Below are 17,319 nucleotides of genomic sequence, written 5' to 3'. Positions count from 1 at the left end.
TTTATAAGTCCATAAAAGATACATTAAGTCCTGCCAAGAAATAAAAGAGATACATTAAGTCCCAGAAGAGAAAAACACTGATAATCAATTGTTTAACCCTTGCTGGCAATCAAAGAGTCAAATCAGAACACCGTTGCCACTAACAAATTAGCGAACATTTATTTAAAACCCTAATATCTAGTGCTGGTTGGAAGAGTTCCTTTTAATTATAGCAAATTACTCAGGCAGCCTCCTCTCATTTCATCCCTTCCCCCTTGTGAATTGGGTTCGAGTGTCCCCTTTTGCTGATGCACAAACTGAGATACAGAAGGTAACGCCCAAAGTAACTTGTCCCGCCGCAGTTGTGTAAACCTTGCTGGAGGTCAGTTTGGATACATGTCAATAGCTAATAAAATGTTCGTTCCTGACACCCAGGAATTGGACTTCCAGGAATCCATGCGAAGGAACCAACCAGAGGAGCCACTTTGCTCCCTGCAGCGCGTGGGAAAGGACAGCGCCCCCATTCGGCTGTTGGGCCAAGGTTGCGTCACAATGTGCGTTTGTCAAGGGGAATGTCGACCAAAGTTAGCTCATAATATAACCCGAAGTGATATAGCGGATCGTAATAGACGTGATTTCTGTGAATGGTGGGGTTGCGGTTTTGCTTTCTTCATTGTCTTTTTCTGTTTTGTTTTGTTTTGTTTTGTTTTGTTTTGTTTTGTTTTGAACAATCCGCGCTCATTAATTTTACAATCAGAAACAAAGGCTATGGCCTTTCAGTCTGCGGTGTGTGCGTTTGATGCTGAGTTTCCAGGAGTGAGCGCGGGCGGCCGGGGCGGGAGGGGCGGGAGGGGCGGGAGGGGCGGGAGGGGCGGCCGGGGCGGGAGGGGAGGGAGGGGCGGCCGAGGCCAGGGCCCTCACATCGCGTCGGCTCGGCCCCGCCCCGCCCCGCCCCGCCCCGCCCGCAGCACGAGTTCGAGCCTCCGCCGGCCCGCAGGACCCTGGAGACGCCGCGGTGCTGCTCAGTGGGCGGGGGCTGGGCGAGGAGGAGCGCACAGCCCCCGCCCACACCACGTGTTTCGATAGAGCAGGTGAAGAAGGACTCCGGGGTCCCCAGGAGTAGCTCTATCTTCAGAAAGCCTAGGTGAGCAGGGGCATAGGTGGCCCGGCTGCGGCGTGGGAACCCGCCCAGCGCCTCCCTGGAGGGGCAGGGCCTGGAGCGGAGCGGATGGGTGGGGGCTGCTGAGAGGCCCGGAAAGCTGGGCTGGGGTCCGGGCTGGCCTCTCGAGGGGGGTTCAGGAGAGCTGTAGCGACCTCCTTGCCTGCAAGCCAGCCCGGGCCCCGCCTCCGTAAACGCCTCGTGCGCAAGTGCTGGCCTGATTGGATTCCCGATCAAGCCCTCCTGCCTCCCCTCCACCCCCCCTCCCCACCCCCTCACCCCCGCGCTGATCCAGCCTGATCCAGGAGAGGGTAGAGAGCAGCAATTGCGAGTGGTTCGCAGCCGCCTTGGGCAACCTGGAATGGCTGCGGTTCTGTCTGAATCCGGACCTTGAGGGAATCCTCACCGATAACAAGGTAAGGAAGGCTTTGGTGTGCAGGAGCAAGGATCCTCCCCTCCCGCCGGGAGCTCCTCACCCAGTGCTCACCTGGCAAAGAGCACCCAGAGGTGTCCTTTTCTGGGCAGGTCGTCCTAATTCAACTCCCACTGCGGGGGGGGGGGGGCATTTGGGGGCATCAAGGAAGCGCGAGCACATACCAGCGTGAGGAAAGGGGTGTGAGTGACCCCTGGGGAGAAGGGGGGGGTCAGAGGGAAGAGGGGGAAAGGGAAACCCAAGGAACTGCTACCTAGGTTCGGTTTTGGACCTTGGGGCCCCCATCCTGCTCAGCCCCCTCCTGCCCTCCTCTGGCCGCCACAGGGTTTCACTGCCATCCACTTTGCAGCCCAAAAAGGCAGGCTCGAATGCCTGCAGGTCTTGGTGGAGGAGTACCAGTTTCCCGTGGACCTGCCCACCAAGAACGGCCAGACACCGCTGCACCTCGTCATCCACAAGGAGAACAGGAACGTGGTCCTCCCCTGCGTTCACTATCTGCTTCAGCACGGGGCGGCCCTCAACACGTGAGTGCAGCTGCGGCAGCGTGGAGGCTGGCAGAGGGGACCCCACTTCCAGGCAGGCAGATCCCGGCAGGACAGGCAGAGGGGCTTCGAGGAACAAGGACTGGGTCCCACATGGAGCCCACAGGGTGTTCCCGTTAAGAAACCGGGCTCTGGGAGAGGTCAGACCTAGTTCACGTCCCGGCTTTGCCATCGAGACCCCAAGCCAGTCGCTCCGCCCTAAACGTCTGTGCTCTTCGGTACATTGGGATCACGTGGGGAGCTTCCAAAGTCCAGCGCCCCGTGTGCCGATCTCGAGGTTGTCACTTAATTAGCTTGGGGCGTGGTCCGGGCTTTGGAAGCTTTAAAAGATCCACCTGTGTTTGCGGCAACGATTGGGAGCTACTTACCGCCTCGGTGTCTTCAACTGAAATCTGGGAGGATGGCAGTGCCTGTCGCTATTGTGATCATTGAGAAAATGCATGGGCGGCACACAGGAGACTGCGTTCACTCACACAGCACGGACTCTGTGCTCAGTACCCTGCCAGGGGGGAGGGATCCAGCAGGGAGCACACAGAAATGTTCCCTGGCCCTGGCCGGTTTGGCTCAGTGGATAGAGCGTCCGCCTGCAGACTGAAGGGGCCCAGGTTCGATTCCAGTCAAGGGCATGTACCTTGGTTGCGGGCACATCCCGGTGGGGGGTGTGCAGGAAGCAGCTGATCGATGTTTCTCTCTCATCGATGTTTCTAACTCTCTATACCTCTCCCTTCCTCTCTGTAAAAAATCAATAAAATATATTAAAAAAAGAGAGAGAGAAAGAAAGAAATGTTCCCTGACCTCATGAAGCTGATACCCTTCGAGTGCAGGAGCAGATAGTAAATGAGTACAATGATGAATGAGGAAATGACAGGGTACGAAGAGAGCAAATGGGGGCGCGGTGTGGGAAGGGGAAGGGGCAGGGAGAGGCTCTTTGGAAGGGGCAGTCACCTCTAAGGTGGTGACATGGAAGGTCCCCCCTGAGGATGGTGAGTCAGCCATGCAAAGAGCCAGAGGAAAGTGTCCCAGGCAGAGTGAGCATCATGTGCAAAGGCCATGTGTTAGGAAAGAGTGCGGCAAGGTCAGGGGATGAGGTGGAGGATGAGGCCGGGCCCAGGGTGCACAGGCTTGTGGGCCACGGCCGGGCATGGGGAAGAGGCAAGAGGGCTGGTTGCTTTCCGAGGATGAGGTTAGAGGTCTCTGAGGTCCAGCAGACCCAGCTCTCCTTCTAGCATTTCTGCACTGTCCACACCCCCATAACTAACCTTGGACCGCTCAGTCCAAATCCTCCTTCTACAGCTGAGGACACTGAGGGACAGTGAAGGGACATGCCAGGGTCACCCAATGGGCTGGTGGCAGAGCAGGCCTGGAAGCCAGTTTGCCCGCCAACCTGATGGATAGATGCCCTTTGTCCTTTCTTACTGCCCTCTTCCCCTTGGCGGGCCTCCACAGTCAGACACGCAATGGCTCCACACCGCTGCACCTGGCAGCCCGGGAGGGCCTGCTGAGCTGTGTCAAGGTCCTGGTGAAGAATGGCGCCAATGTCCATGCCCGAGATGCCATAGGCTGCAAGCCCATCGACTATTGCAAAATATGGAACCACCGCGTCTGTGCTCGGTGAGTGTGTGAGAGCCATCTCGAGCCCTGCCCCTGGGCCCTCACCCATGCAGAGCCTTTAGGAGGGGGGCTGGGAAGCCAGTGGCTGGGGGATAAGTCTTCCCAGGATATTATTCCCAGGGACTTTCCACAGGCCTCACCCCTGTGGTTTAGCACTGCCTTCCTGCCCCTGGCTCCTCATCAGGAGGGTAGTGATCAGTCCCTCAGACACTTGCCCCTCACCTCACAGGAAGTAGTTAGCCAGAGGGGCCTTGGACAGTGGGGGTGCATCATGTTGCTCATCTCGACTCTGGCAGCCCCTCCCATGCCCACCCCGGCCCTCAGCAGCAGCCAGTCTTCCAGGTTGAAGCCCAGTCACTGAGGAGGACACATCCTCACCTGGGCACCAGGTTCTTGAAGGATGCCATGTGGAAACGGGACAAGAAGGACTTTGCCTGTGAGATGGGGAAGCTGAAGGGACTCAAAGGCCGCCTGGCCTTCATGGAGCGGTACTACCAGACGGAGTATCAGGTAGGGCACCGGGCATCAGCTGCTACCTAGGCGTGTGAGCAGAGGCATGAATCGCGTGTGCCCTTAGTGACGAGAAGCCGTCCCATCCAGAGAGCCTCCTTCTCCCCCTCCTCTGACTAAAATTCTACCCTGAGAAGCCACTTTTTAAGGTCAAAAGCCTGTCTTGTGGTAGAAAACTAAAGCAGCTTAAATTAGCAAGTATTTATGAGGCCCCTCCCCCCTAGCCCAGTGCCTCCCTCTGGGGAGGAGGAGAATCTCTAATGAGACCCAGGTCCTGCCTTATTGGGAAGTACACTGGTTAAAAGGCCCATCTTGCCCTGACTGGTTCCTCGGTGGTTAGAGCATTGGCCTGCAGACCCAGGGTCTTGGTTCGCTTCCCAGTCAAGGGCATGTACCTTGGCTGCAGGTTCCCCAGACCCAGTAGGGGCCCATGTGGGAGGCAATCAATAGATGTCTCTCTCTTGCATTGATGTCTCCCCCCCCCCCCCCCCCCCCCCGCGCCTTCTACTCTCTAAAAATCAGTGGAAAAAATATCCTGGGGTGAAGATTGATAAAAAAAAAAAAAAAAAATCTTCCAACATACTCTCTGCTAGGCACCTGTTAGGCCCTGAGGCTCCAAAGACCAATGAAAGGTGGTCCTCTCACTCAAGGAGCTTAGAGCTTAGTAGAGGAGGTGGGTTATATTCCCACAGAGGAGAAGGGGCTCAGGAGGTGCCAGAAGAATAATACCTAAGAGGAGTCTTTAACGATGGTAGCAGTTAGCAATATGAGGAAGTAGGGAAGGGCTGACCAGGCTGAAGGAACAGACAGCCCTGTGTTGGGGGGTGGGGGGGGGGGGCGCGGCACAGAGGCACATAGAAGTGTGTATGCCAACAAGTGCAAATTCAGTACAGTCAGGGGTTCCGATGTGACAAGCTAGAGATCTGGCAGGGGCCCAGGTCAATGACAGGCCTTGGCTGGGGAAGAAGTCACTAAAGGATTTTAAGCAGGTTAATTACAAAGGATGCAAGAGCCAGAAAACCCAGAAAAGATGCTAAGTGGACCCAGAAGCGGGGAGGGCTTGGGAGCTGGCAAATGGAGGGCTCCAGCTCTGCTCCGGCCGCACTTCTCTCATTTTCTCAGCCCTACCTGCTCTCAGTCCTCACAGTCACCCGTGTCCAGAACTGGCAAAGCCCATCGGTTCCTGTGGCTCTAAACTTTCCCATAAGGCCCCTGCAGATCTCCCCTCATCTCTTATTGGCCTCAGCGGGATCATATGTCCACTCCTGTTCCAATCCCTCAAGCTAAAGGAAAGCCATGTGCTGACTGACCTAGGTCTGGGGCAAGGCTGATGGAATTATTCTGAGAGGCTTAGCCTAATCAGAGCCTACCTCCAGAGCTGGGTCAATCTCCAAACCGCCTGATAGCAACAGCCTGAGAAGTGAGCCATGAGACAGGGGGTGGGGAGGGGACAGATCTGTGATGAGCCAAAGGTTCAATTGTAGTGGAAGCAAGAACAGACAGCTAGACCAAGTGACTCCCACCCAGCCTGGAGAGCCAGCTGTGTCCCCCTACGTGACTGCTCAAGGCCAGCTAACCCCCTCCCAGAAGGCTGCCCAGACTCGCACCACCAGCTCCAGGCCTCCCAAACATTTTTGCTTTCTCCATCCAGGGCCAAGGATGCAACTTGCACTTCTCATAGGCCTTTCCCTCCCATCAAACCAGAGACTCTTAGGGCAGGATATGTCTTCACTACCAATATGGGATCCTCCCTCGAGACTCAAGGTTTTCTGTAGGGCGGAGACCGCACCTTCCCCCTCGAGCTGAAGACCTCACCTAGGGTGGGGATGGGTCTCCTCAGATTGGAGCCCCTCAGCCCAGGGGCTCCCTTCGGGCGGTACTTGTCTCCCCATCAGAACAAGGGCTCCCATAAGGCAGGAGATTCTCCCATCAGACTCAGGGCTTCCTAGGGTAGGATGTTGTCCGACCAGTCACACCTGAGGTTCCCAAGGGCTATAGCCACAGGGTCTCCTTCCACAGAAGCACAGAGGGAGCAGCCCGCCTCCACTATCTTGTGCCCTCTGACATTGCAGGAAGAGCAACAACTTCTGAGACAAGCTGATTTCAAGAAGTGGCTCCATCATAAGCCACTGCCTCGAGGCCAATCTCTGATCCACAGCATTAAGCAAGAGCCCCAAGCCCCTCCCTGGGCCATCCCTGTCTCCAAGACCCCCAAGCTGTCCAAGCACTTCCACCTCTCCCCAGAGGAGCACCTGCAACAGACACCACAGCCCAAGCCGCAGCCCTCGGTGATATCCACACCCCACTACATGCATCCCACAGTTAGGCAGCCCAAGCCGTGGAATATTAGCAACAACCCTGCCAGATCCCCCACCGCCCAGATCGGCTCCCCACAGGGCATCCGCCTGGGTGTGCATCCAGACCCCAGCCTGGAGCACGACTTCAGCGGATTCCTCAAGATCAGGTCTGATGGGCAAGGTGGTACGCACTTGCACACGGTGACTGGCAAGGAGGTGGCCCCTGTGCCTCGGCTGCCTTTGGAGGTGATAGTCCGTGAGCTGTACCCTCAGATGCGGCCGTGCAGGATGAAGGTGCCCCAGGGCTTCCACTCTGTCAGCATAAAGGACGTGGACCGGAAGCGGTACTTGGGCGACAACACATTCTGGACCGACACTCTGGCCATGAACTTACGTGAAACATTTGACGAAGCCTTCCTGGCAACAGTGCAAGCCCATCAGGGGCTCCCCATTCTGCCCTGCCCTTAACCAGCCCTCCCCCCCCCCCCCCCCCCCGCCGCCATAAACCTATTTTGGTAGCTTCTGGAGCTGCCGCAGGCTAGTGAAGGCTGAGTTGTGGTCATTTATGTTGCGGGACAGGGAACAAGGGAAGGAGTGCCCACAGGCTTCCCATTCCCAAGATGAAGGGTCAGAGCCCTGCCCCCCAGCAAAAGCCCGGATCCTTGGAGACCCACCTGAGAGATTCAAATGAGGGCAGCAGCCCAGAGCTCAGAGTGGGGTCAGTCTGTATCCTAGGCTCTGGCTTTGTCAAAGTAACATTTTGGTGTCCCCTTGCTCCCACCTCCCTCCAAACAGCCCAGCAGGGACAGGCTGAGGAACCACTGGGAAGTCTGCTCTTGTTCAGTCTAAGTCCTTCTACTAGCGACTCCGAGCCTCATGCTTCACCTGCAGAGCCAGATGGGGTGGCAGACGGCTAACGTGTCACCCTGCCATGGCTTCCCTGCCACTATGGTTTCCGCAGGGCAGGGAGGCACAGGGGCATGTGTGGGGGAGGGAGGCAGGAAGGACCCATGGCTTTAGTTCGAGACTATGAAAGCACCTGTACTTCCTCCAGGAAGCTAGCCTGCTGTCCGCTGTACACATCACTACAAATCATTCATTAAACAAACGTTTATTGAGTGCTTTCCATGTGCCAGGCACCAAGCTAGGCGCTGTTGATACAAAAATTGAAGGACAGTCCCTGCCCTCAAGGAGCTTACAGTCTAGTGAGGAGATAGACCAGTACACAGGCAAGTAAGCCCACCGTGATGTGTGTGGAGTGGGCAGGGGGAGGGGACGTTAAAAGCTCCTTGGACCAAGGAAAATCTTAAGTGGAGAACTAACAGAGAAGATGCCCTGGTGAATGGAAGGGAAGAAAAGCGGCATCTCCGGATACAGGAGGCCAGGACCCAGAGTGCGAGGTGGCGCGTGATGAGGCCAGAGAGGCAAGCAGGAAGCAGGATGCGTGTCTCAAAGCCGTGCTAAGGGTCTGGATTTTGTCCTGAAGGCAGAGGGGAGCTATGGGAGGGTGCAGGCCAGGAAGTGACGTGATCAACTGTGCATTTTAGAAAGACAACTCTAGCTGTGGGACCTAGAGCTGGAGGCGGCTGTCACAATAACCCAGGTGAAAGTTGATGACGGTGGGAGTGGCTCTACTCTCAAGAGATGTTAAGGAGGCAAACTTGACAGTTTTGAGAGACTGGATGTGGGGGGCAAAAGGAGAAAGCAGGAATAGAAAGCAGGTTTCTGGTTTGGCGCCCAAGTGATCTCGGGGCCACAGCAGGTGCCCAAAAGAGGCAGGTTTGCAGAGGGGCAGCAAGTGCCGCTGGGCTGTGAAAGGAGCTTGTGCGCCCAAAGGCAGCAGAACCGGTTCAGAAGCCCAGGAGGGGTGTTGGGGCTGGAAGTCAACTCTCACTTCCTTGGTAAAGAGTCGAAGCCATGAGCATGGATGGGCTCCTCCTGGGAGCCCAGGACAGGACCCTGAGAAACCCCACCGTAGGGCGCGTGGAGAAGCCTGCATAGGGCACCGGAAGAAGCCACAGAGGTAGGAGGAGAAATGGCCATACAAGTGCGATTCAAGGAGCTGGGGGTGGTCAGCCCTGTCAGATGCTGCAGAAACCCAGTAAGGGGTGGAAAGGGTTCACTGGATTTGCACAAAAAGACCACTGGCAACCGCGAGAGCACTGACAGTGGAGCGCACGGAGGAGGTGAAGCCGCGTCCTCGGGTGAGGAACAAAGAGGACAGGGAGGGAGAGCGCTGGCCCAGCAGCGAGGATGATGCTGGCCCCGGTGTCTACCTTGGATCCCCTAGTCTGCACAGGATAAAGGGGCCTGGCAATCTAATTCCCGTTGAGAGAAGACCCACGTGTGCTGCTCCTCCCAAGGAAAGGGGAAGGCTGGTATTGTTAAGAGAACAGGAAATGCTAGAGCCAAGGAAGGGAAGGGCTACTGTGGGACTTGAGGCAGGATGTGGAGGAAAGATGTTCAGCACAGGGACTTAAAATACTACATGTGTGCAGCCCATCGCTGCACCTGCTACCCTCGCTGTGAGGTATACGACATGGCCAGTAATGGCTCTCATGGGGACTTCATTCCGCTATGTAGTGCTGAGTATCTGCAAGGCACTGTAGTTGGAGTGCAAGGTTAAAAAATGCTGGTCTGTGCCCGGGATCTCGCCTGCCTGCTTAGAGGCCTGAGGTCATCTCCTCAGGAGCCGAGCACACAGGAAAGGGGCCAGCCCGTGTGCTCTCAGGGACACACGGCTTCCTCCACCAGGCCTATTTCTTACAAAACAGGCCGTAGCCCAGACTGCTGGCAGTCAAGTTATGTTTCTCCTTGAGCCTGACATAGAATTCTGCCAGAAACCACTCCTTTTCTCCAGGGGAAGACTTATAAATAGGGTATTGTAGAAGTTGCTCTGAAAACCTAATCCAGTCCCAAACTGCTCTCTCTCTCTCTGCCCCCCGCCTGACAGTCATGGAGTCTTGGGGAAAGAAGAGATTGAAGAAAAGACGGGGGGGAGGGAGGGGTCATAAGAAAGGCTGCATCCACCTGCCACTCCCCACCCCCTAACCAGGCTCAGCTCTTCATTCTGCCCCCTTCCCACTAAGGGACATAAGAACAGTCCCTTCAGAAAGGCAAGGCCCAATCCCAGGAAAGGAACCCCTGCAGCCGAAAAGCCCATCCAGGCCAGGGCAGAAGGTCAGCAGGAAGAAAGGAAGATGAACTTTCAGGGTATTAAGGCAACAAGTGCCACCTAGAATCTTTATTCAAACAGGAATCAGACTTGGACAAAAATCACAGTTCAACAGCAAAAACTAGTTCCTGGGAATTGCCAAGCCATGGCCCTGCCCCATGGCCATCTGCCCGAAGACCCTATCCCTGTCTGCTCTCCAGCTTCAAGGCCCCTGCCCTGCCCGCCTCGACTGAGCCAGAGCCTCCTGACCCAGCATGGAAGGGGCGGGCAGGGCCACGGGGAGCTCAGCTTACACAGAGCCAGGTGGACCACGGCCTCCAGCCAAGCAGGCTCCGCCACCCTCCCTGGTGCCTGAGGTCACGGCCTCTAGCAGCACCAGATCTGAGCCCAGCTGCGCATCCCGAGGAAGGTGGGGATGGAGGCTCCAGGGAGACTTGAAGGAAGTCAGGCCAGGGCTGGGGGAAGGAACCTTCCAGGCTCACAGAGAGGCCCAGGGGCCTGACTCTCCTGATCTCACCCCAACATCCCCTCCCCAGGGGCGTCAGTACATCTTCTGACGACTGGGTAGAATGGCCTCTTTGATGAAGGAGAAGACAACCAGGATCCCTAAGCGTTTGCCCCGCTTGCCTTTGGTGAAGTAATTGGAGACCACGTCATCTGTGGAGACACAGGCAGGGAGATGAGTGTGTGTGTGTCTGAAAGTGAGCACAGCTCTCTCCACCTGAAACCCAAGTGTCCCGGTCACAGGGCTGGGCTCCGGCCCCCCCGCCGGCTCAGGCCTTGCTGGCGTCCTCCCACCGAGACCCCGCACAAAGCCCTCTCACCTCCTGGCTGCACGGTGGAGGGCAGGACGTTCTCCCCAGCCGACAGTGACACGAAGAACGCAAACGGGATTATCCACAGACAGAAAGTGAAATAGGCCAGGACCTAGCAACAAGAGACACTGAGAAGAGAGTGCCCCCGGAGGCGCCAAGGGTGGGCGGGGCCTGGCCACGCTGTATCTGAGAGGTGGTCAAGCCGGCACAGAAGCCCCCACACCTGGTCTCTGAAGGGGGCCAGGGCCTGGGAAGCAGAGACAGGACATCCTCGGACACGGAGATAGGACAGTGGGGAAGGGGCAGGCTGAAGATGACTCATGAGCCACAATCCCCAATTATTGGTCGCTAGGACAAGGGACTTCTCTGACTCCCCAAAGAAGCGGTCTTGTTCTTCCCAGGGGTCCAGACTGCAGTGGCGGGGTGTGGAGAAGGCCTTGGCAGGGCACTGGGGGGAACCAGGGTTCGGGCCGCAGCCCACCCCACCCATCACACAAGGCCACTCCACTGAGCCTTCCTGACCTCCGGGTGTTAGGCTGGGATCCTGGGAGACCCAAAGGACTCACGAGGGGAGGGCGCTGTCTCCCCATCTCAGCCGAAGGGATCCCTGCTCCTCTCCCACGCTGCTTCCTAAAATCATCTCTACTAAGTTTTAAACAACATGTTATCCCTAAATGGGCTCAGTTTCAAATCACAGCTAGGTTCACAAAGCAAATCTTGCAAGTCCCCTTCATCCTCCTGTCCCTGTTAATAGTTTGATGTACTAAACGCTCCTTACCTCTGAGAAAGGATAATATTCCTCGGCAAAAAACTGAAATGCTAGGTAGTGATTCACCACCACTAGGCCTGTTGAGGGAATGGAGAGGCAGTTAGTCGGGGGGAATAACGTAAAAGCCGGACTTTTAACCTTCAAAAGGCTCCAGGGGGTTGGGAGCCCCGAGTTTTAGTCCTAACTTTACACCCGACTCAAAGACTCAGTTTTCCATTTGTTAAAATGGGCGAGTTAGCCCCCACCCGCCACTGCAGAGGGCATTTATGAGTAAAATTAGGGGGCAGGGAAAGCCCTTGGGATGTTATAAAAAAGAGACTCAGTGTCACATCCTCCAAAGCACCGTGACAATTAAGCTGGTTTTCAGCGAGTCCTAGAGAGCTCTCCTGGGGGTAGTGGGTGGAGGAAGTCATGGGTGTGAGGTCACATCCTCCCATGAGATTCCACTCCAAACTCGGCAGTAGGGAGAAGGACGCCTCAAATAAAGAGCACTCCTCAAGAATAAAAGGGCACAGTTTGCTAGGCACTTTGGGGGTGCAGCCTGAGGGTTCCTCAACATTCTGGGGGAGAGGGTCTTTCCTTAACCTGCCCCAGGGTAAGGCCCCCTGGTCTGAACTAGTATGTTCTGGACCCCACAAACCTCCTTAGTGTGCGGCTGGATTTATGGGGGAGAGAGAGCGAGCAGACCCTGGGAACAGGCTGCTCACAGACAGGCAGCCCGGCCTGATCCCATGTGTGGTCAAGGGCAGGCACCAGAACAAAGCATCCCCATGAGCACCCATCACATACACCTCAGCCACTGGCCCGTCTCGTCTCCTCCCGTGCCTCTCCCTTCCAAGGCAGAGTCCGCGGCTCTACGTGCCTAAGCACTCGAGCACTAGGACGGTGCCTGATGCCCACAAAATCTTCAGAAAAACTAAGGCACCTGAAGGGCAGCCTGCTGCTGGGGGCAGGAGTCGGGGAAATGGGGTGCAGGACCCTCTTCCCTAAAAAGACGCAAAGGGCCTGGTCTCCAGGGAAGGGCTCCCCAACCAAACCCTGGTGAACAAACCCTTTGGCAAAATCCCACCAAGGCACGCAGAGAAGAGACCAGGTCTGGCTTTCACACGGCGCCCTCCTTGTGGGTAATATTCCTCCCAGGCTCTCCCACAGAAATAGAAAAGTCGTTCTATAAAATCCCCAGTTCCATCTGATGTCCTGACCGAAGGCGAGGATGACCAGTAATGATCACTGGGAGAAAGGGCAATGCTGGTAACCAAAAGCTTTCCAGAGGTTTTCTGTGAATACCTACAAATATCTCTAAGTCTCTGCTTGTGCCAACTGAGTCTCCTACACATCAGCTTGGAACAAATGGAGAGGCTAAAGCCCAGAGAGGGGACATGACTCCTGAGGGCCAGGGAGTGGCGGCAGGGCAAAGGCAGGAAGGCCGGGGTCCTCCCAACACATGCATCAGCCCCCAGGCAGCTGTCGGCAGGGGGCCCCCAGCCCCATGAAACTATAGTCCTAAAGCTGGGCCAGAGGACTGGATGGGGAGCTGCCGCCTGCCAGGGCTTTGAGCTTTTCCTGAACAAGTAGTTTCTTAGGGGCTCTAAGTACTCAGCAAGCCCACCTTTCTCTCTTCCCAAACCTTCTTCACACTTACCTCCCCGAGAAAGCCCTCCCTGTCTGAGTATCCCACCCCCCTGCACTCCCACCAAATTCTAGTCCCTGAGTCAAGGTGGGCTCTAGGCTTCTCCATGTGCGGAGGCCCTCGGTGCTTCGCCTCTTTTCCCTAGAACCCCTTCGGTGCCACGAGCTGGGCTGGGCACATCCAACTACCTCAGTTGCCTCAACTCTGCCCCCTCTCACCGCACGACAGGATGAAGTTAGGCGAGGTCAGCATGATGAAGGGGAAGGTCTGGAGGAGGCCAAAGTAGACGAGGTTGGTGAAGAGGCCCACGCCAATCATGCAGGTGGGGAAGCGCTCAAAAACGTAGAGGCCAATCAGCACAGCTGTGGAGAACTGAAACGACCAGAGGCACACAGTGCAGGGAGCCTCTTCCAGGCAGTCTTCCTGGACTCATTAGCCCCCAGCCCACTTGGGACAACACTAGGTTCATGCTTCAATCTCACCTCATTTCAGTCACAGGTTTGATCTCCCCACCTAGCCTCTTGGGTGGCATCTTTAAAGGGTAGCATCTCTCAATGCCATTCTCAAAATGTTTGACAGCCACCCACAGTAAGAAAACGTTTTCAATGACCCCAAAACACACGTACATATATATGATCAAAGTTCAAATTTCAATTCTAGTCTTTTCTAGTCCACCTTGTATGCTAATCATGGCCAAATGAACTGGTAACACAACCCAGTAATGAATCATACCTGCAGTATGAAAATGCTGTTCTGAAGGACTTAGTTGTCAGTGCTTAACAAAGGACAGTTGGTTAAATGAAAGTCAAATTCCTGTACCAACACCCATGAGCGGGACCTCTGAACCCAGAGCTGAGAGCCACCACTTGTCTCCACCACTAACTCCCTACCTCAGGCCAAGCCCAGAGTGGAAGTGGCTGCTGACACCTGGTGACCTGACAGGCACTGGGCTCCTGTCCACATGTGCTCCCACTCCCGTCCCCAGATTTCCTGCCGTTGGCAGGATTCTATCCACCAGCAGTCACCCCTATGGCTGCGACATAAAGGCTTTGTGTCTTCAGAAAGAGAAACTTTCCTCGAGACCTGGGGAGGGCAGGGCCTGGGCCAGGGAAGGTATCGCCCTCTTAGGACTAATCCCTTGATCTGACGAGAAAGAGGGCAATGAGCAAGCACTCAAAACTGTCCTTAAGGTTCCTCTCAGTGCTAAGTGCTGTGAGCAGAGAGCAAGGGGCTAGGACAGTGGAAGACAGCCAAGCAAAGGCAAAGCCACGGTCCTGTCAACGGAGAATGAGCACTCAGCTGTCACCTTAAGGCACAGAGAATGGGGTCTGCAGTGAAGCAACGTGACTTGGGGAAGGAGGCAAAGACCTGGGCCCAGGAGAGCAGACCCGGAGAACAAGGAACAGGGCAAGGCACGGGGGTGGCCCCTCCGCCGCAGGAAACAGCAGGGTCAAGGTCTCAGCACCCAGGCCACACTTGCCCCACTTCTTCTTTTGGAGGCAGGGCAGTAGGTGAGGGTGGACCCGGGGGAAGAGGCCACTTACCCAGATCATGTATTTGATGATCCTGCTGGTGGCCACTGTGTACTCTTCGATCAGTTCCGCCAGGTAATAGAGTCCGGCCGCTGCGGGGACAGGAAGAGGAGCAAGCAGAGAGAACATTAGCCAGGGTCACTCCCACCATCATCGTCACCCCTTTCTCTGCAGCTGGGTCCCCATTACCCCTCATGGACTCCAGAAGTCAAGGAACAAACCAAACAACCCATGTGCTGCCCTCCGAAGTCTGAAGAAGTAAAACTAAGGAGAGATTTCATGGAAGTGGAAACCTGTATCAGATGCCTCCGCCACTCTGCTAACCTCTGACCCCGTAAAGAGGAAGTTGATTCACTCATTCAGTAAATATATGGGCCAGGTGCTGGGCTGAGTGCTGCGATTGCAGTAAAGACGATGTCCCTTTCTGACCCAGCTAGGGGTGGGCGTGGGGGTAAGGGGGGGGGGGAGGGATCTGAGGATTCCAGTGTGACAAGTGCTATTTTAGGGAAAGTAGGACCATCAAGTCCCACGGTGGGCTTCCCGGAGGAGGTGCGATCTCGGCTGAGATCCACAGTAGGAACTAGCCGGAAGGGGGAAGCGTGTCAAAGTTAGAGTAAGAAGTTGGAAGGCCCGAGCCCGCGGGCGAAAGGGCGGCGGCAGTCGGGGGCAAGTTGGGCGCGGTCGCCCGGGAGGGTGGGCGCGGCAGCGGCAGGCGGTGCGCCCGCGGGGCACTCAGAGCCGCTCCCGGGCCCGCGGGGCGGCGGTGTGACACCTGGAAGGACCTGCGGCCAGGCGGGTGCTGGGGTCAGCAGGAGGGGCAAGACCGGGCGGGGCCGGAGGAGGGGTGCGAGGGCCGGGAGCACCAGGCAGGGGTCTCCGGGTCGCTCCGGCGCCCCGGCGGTGCGACCCCCGCGAGCAGCGATGCCGGGGAAGGAGGGAGCCCGCGCGGGCTGGGGGCGCGCACTCTCACCGACGGCCAGCGTGATGAAGGACACCTGGATGAAGAGCGACAGCCAGCTCAGCACGTACATGAACCACATGGCGCCCCCGCCCCGCCCGGCCCCCGACCGCCGGGAGGGGCCTGCGCGCTCGGGCTTGGACCACAGGGAGCCGCCGCCACCGCTACCGCGTCCCCGCCCCGCGGACGGCAGGACCGCCGTGCGCCGCCGCCGAGAGGAGCCGGGCCCGAGCGCCACCCCGGCCGGGTCTGGAGTAGCGCCGCTCGCCGGGGCGGAGGGCCAACTGCAGCTGCCCGGGGAGGCGCACGCGGGCCGATCGCCAGGCTCCCGGGGCTGCACCGAGGGCGGGCTGCACCGAGGGCATGGTCGGTGATGCAGCCGGGGCAGGCGGGACGGTCCAGAGCGGCGCCGGTATACGGGCTCGGAAGGCCACTTCCGGCCCCTCCCTGTGCACTCCCGCGCCGGCCTGGAGAGGGGTGCAGGGGAGGGGAGGGCCCCCTGACCTCCGCCTCCCCCCACCCCAGCAACACCGGTCCAGAAGCCTCCAGGCAGGTTTTCCACAGGCTTTCTCTGGCCCCGCAGCTTAACAGGGACAGAACTGTTGAGTGTCTAATTTTTTTCCAGGCACTGTGCTGACGGCGAGGCGCTGTTCTTTTTTTTGTTGTTGAGGCGCTATGATCATGATGGATCTCGATTCGATGATGTAGATCATTTCGTGGATGGGGTAGCTGGGGCCAAGAAAGGTTTACCTTGGCTCAGGTTATACATCTGGAAAGCCGTTCAGGCAGGAGTTGGGGCGCCTTTGATCAGTCATCCTCGAGCCTAACTCTCCCGCGGGCTGAGTTCCTTTGGGGTACGGTCTGCACCTCCGTATCGCCTACAAGTCGCCCAGTGCAGACTACGCAAGGCGCCTACTAGGCGCTGAATGCATTCAGGAACCTCTGCGAGTTCCTGAAGCGGCCAAGGAGCCGGCAGCTCTTGTCACGAAGTCCCCATCTAGTGGCCGAGACAGGTATGCAAAAATCGAGTACGTATACGGTGTGCTTCTCGTCTCAGAATAATGCTTTTCATGCATAAAAATAAACACATAATCTTTAAAAAGTTAAACATAGAATCTCAGCAACTCCCCTCCTAGGTATACCAACAAGTATTGAAAGCAGGGACTCAATGAGATATTTGTACACCAATGTTCACAACAGCGCTATTCACAGTAGTCAAACGGCGGAAACCACACAGATGTCCATCAACAGATGAATGGATAAGCAAAATGTGGTGAGTAAATACTGTGAAATATTATTCAGCCTTAAAAAGACCTGCAATTCTGACACCGGATACAACATGGATGAACCTTGAAGACATCATGCTAAGTGAAATAAGCCAGGCACAAGAGGACAGATATTGTATGATTCCACTCATTTGAGGTATCTAGAGCCGTGGTTCTCAACCTTCCTAATGCCGCGACCCTTTAATACAGTTCCTCATGTTGTGGTGACCCCCAACCATAAAATTATTTTCGTTGCTACTTCATAACTGTAATTTTGCTACTGTTATGAATCGTAATGTAAATATCTGACATGCAGGATGTATTTTCATTGTTACAAATTGGACATAATTAAAGCATAGTGATTAATCACAAAAACAATATGTAATTATACATGTGTTTTTTGATAGTCTTAGGCGACCCCTGTGAAAGGGTCGTTCGGCCCCCAGAGGGGTCGCGATCCACAGGTTGAGAACCGCTGATCTAGAGTGATCACATTCACAGAGACAAAGTAAAATGGTGGTGGGGGTGGGAGAAGGCTATGAGGAGTTAGTGTTTAATGGGAAGATGAAAAGTTCTGGCGATGGATGGTGGCACAACAGTGTGAATGTATTTAATGCCACTAACCTGTACAATTAAAATGTTAA

General features: G+C 56.1%; 2 protein-coding genes across 3 annotated transcripts; one reads left to right on the top strand and one right to left on the bottom strand.

The window, feature by feature from the left end:
• Positions 1-375: 375 nt before the first annotated feature.
• ANKRD53 (ankyrin repeat domain 53) lies at positions 376-7,073 on the top strand (the record flags this gene model as incomplete). Its single annotated transcript, XM_081101548.1, is given in 7 exon segments — positions 376-533; positions 1,434-1,554; positions 1,896-2,095; positions 3,560-3,724; positions 4,114-4,234; positions 6,307-6,990; positions 6,993-7,073. Coding segments are annotated over 7 exon segments (1,530 nt in total).
• A 553-nt stretch (positions 7,074-7,626) lies between these two features.
• On the bottom strand, positions 7,627-15,791 carry TEX261 (testis expressed 261). Of its 2 annotated transcripts, none has more exons than XM_081101227.1 (6): positions 15,423-15,791; positions 14,465-14,544; positions 13,139-13,292; positions 11,300-11,367; positions 10,531-10,649; positions 7,627-10,363 (listed from the first exon to the last, which is right to left on the bottom strand). In XM_081101227.1, the coding sequence occupies exons 1-6, from the start codon at positions 15,490-15,492 to the stop codon at positions 10,360-10,362; spliced, it is 495 nt and encodes a 164-aa protein (XP_080957353.1). In that variant the 5' UTR covers positions 15,493-15,791; the 3' UTR covers positions 7,627-10,359. The 2 variants fall into 2 exon arrangements, with proteins under 2 accessions (XP_080957353.1, XP_080957352.1); XM_081101226.1 differs by having other exon boundaries at positions 10,531-10,633.
• Positions 15,792-17,319: the final 1,528 nt, after the last annotated feature.

This window comes from Myotis nattereri (assembly GCF_964212035.1).
Source record: "Myotis nattereri genome assembly, chromosome: 10".
In the NCBI taxonomy this organism is placed as follows: Eukaryota; Metazoa; Chordata; class Mammalia; order Chiroptera; family Vespertilionidae; genus Myotis; species Myotis nattereri.
The sequence above is the reverse complement of the archived record's forward strand: the minus strand, read 5'-3'. Positions and strand labels throughout refer to the sequence as shown.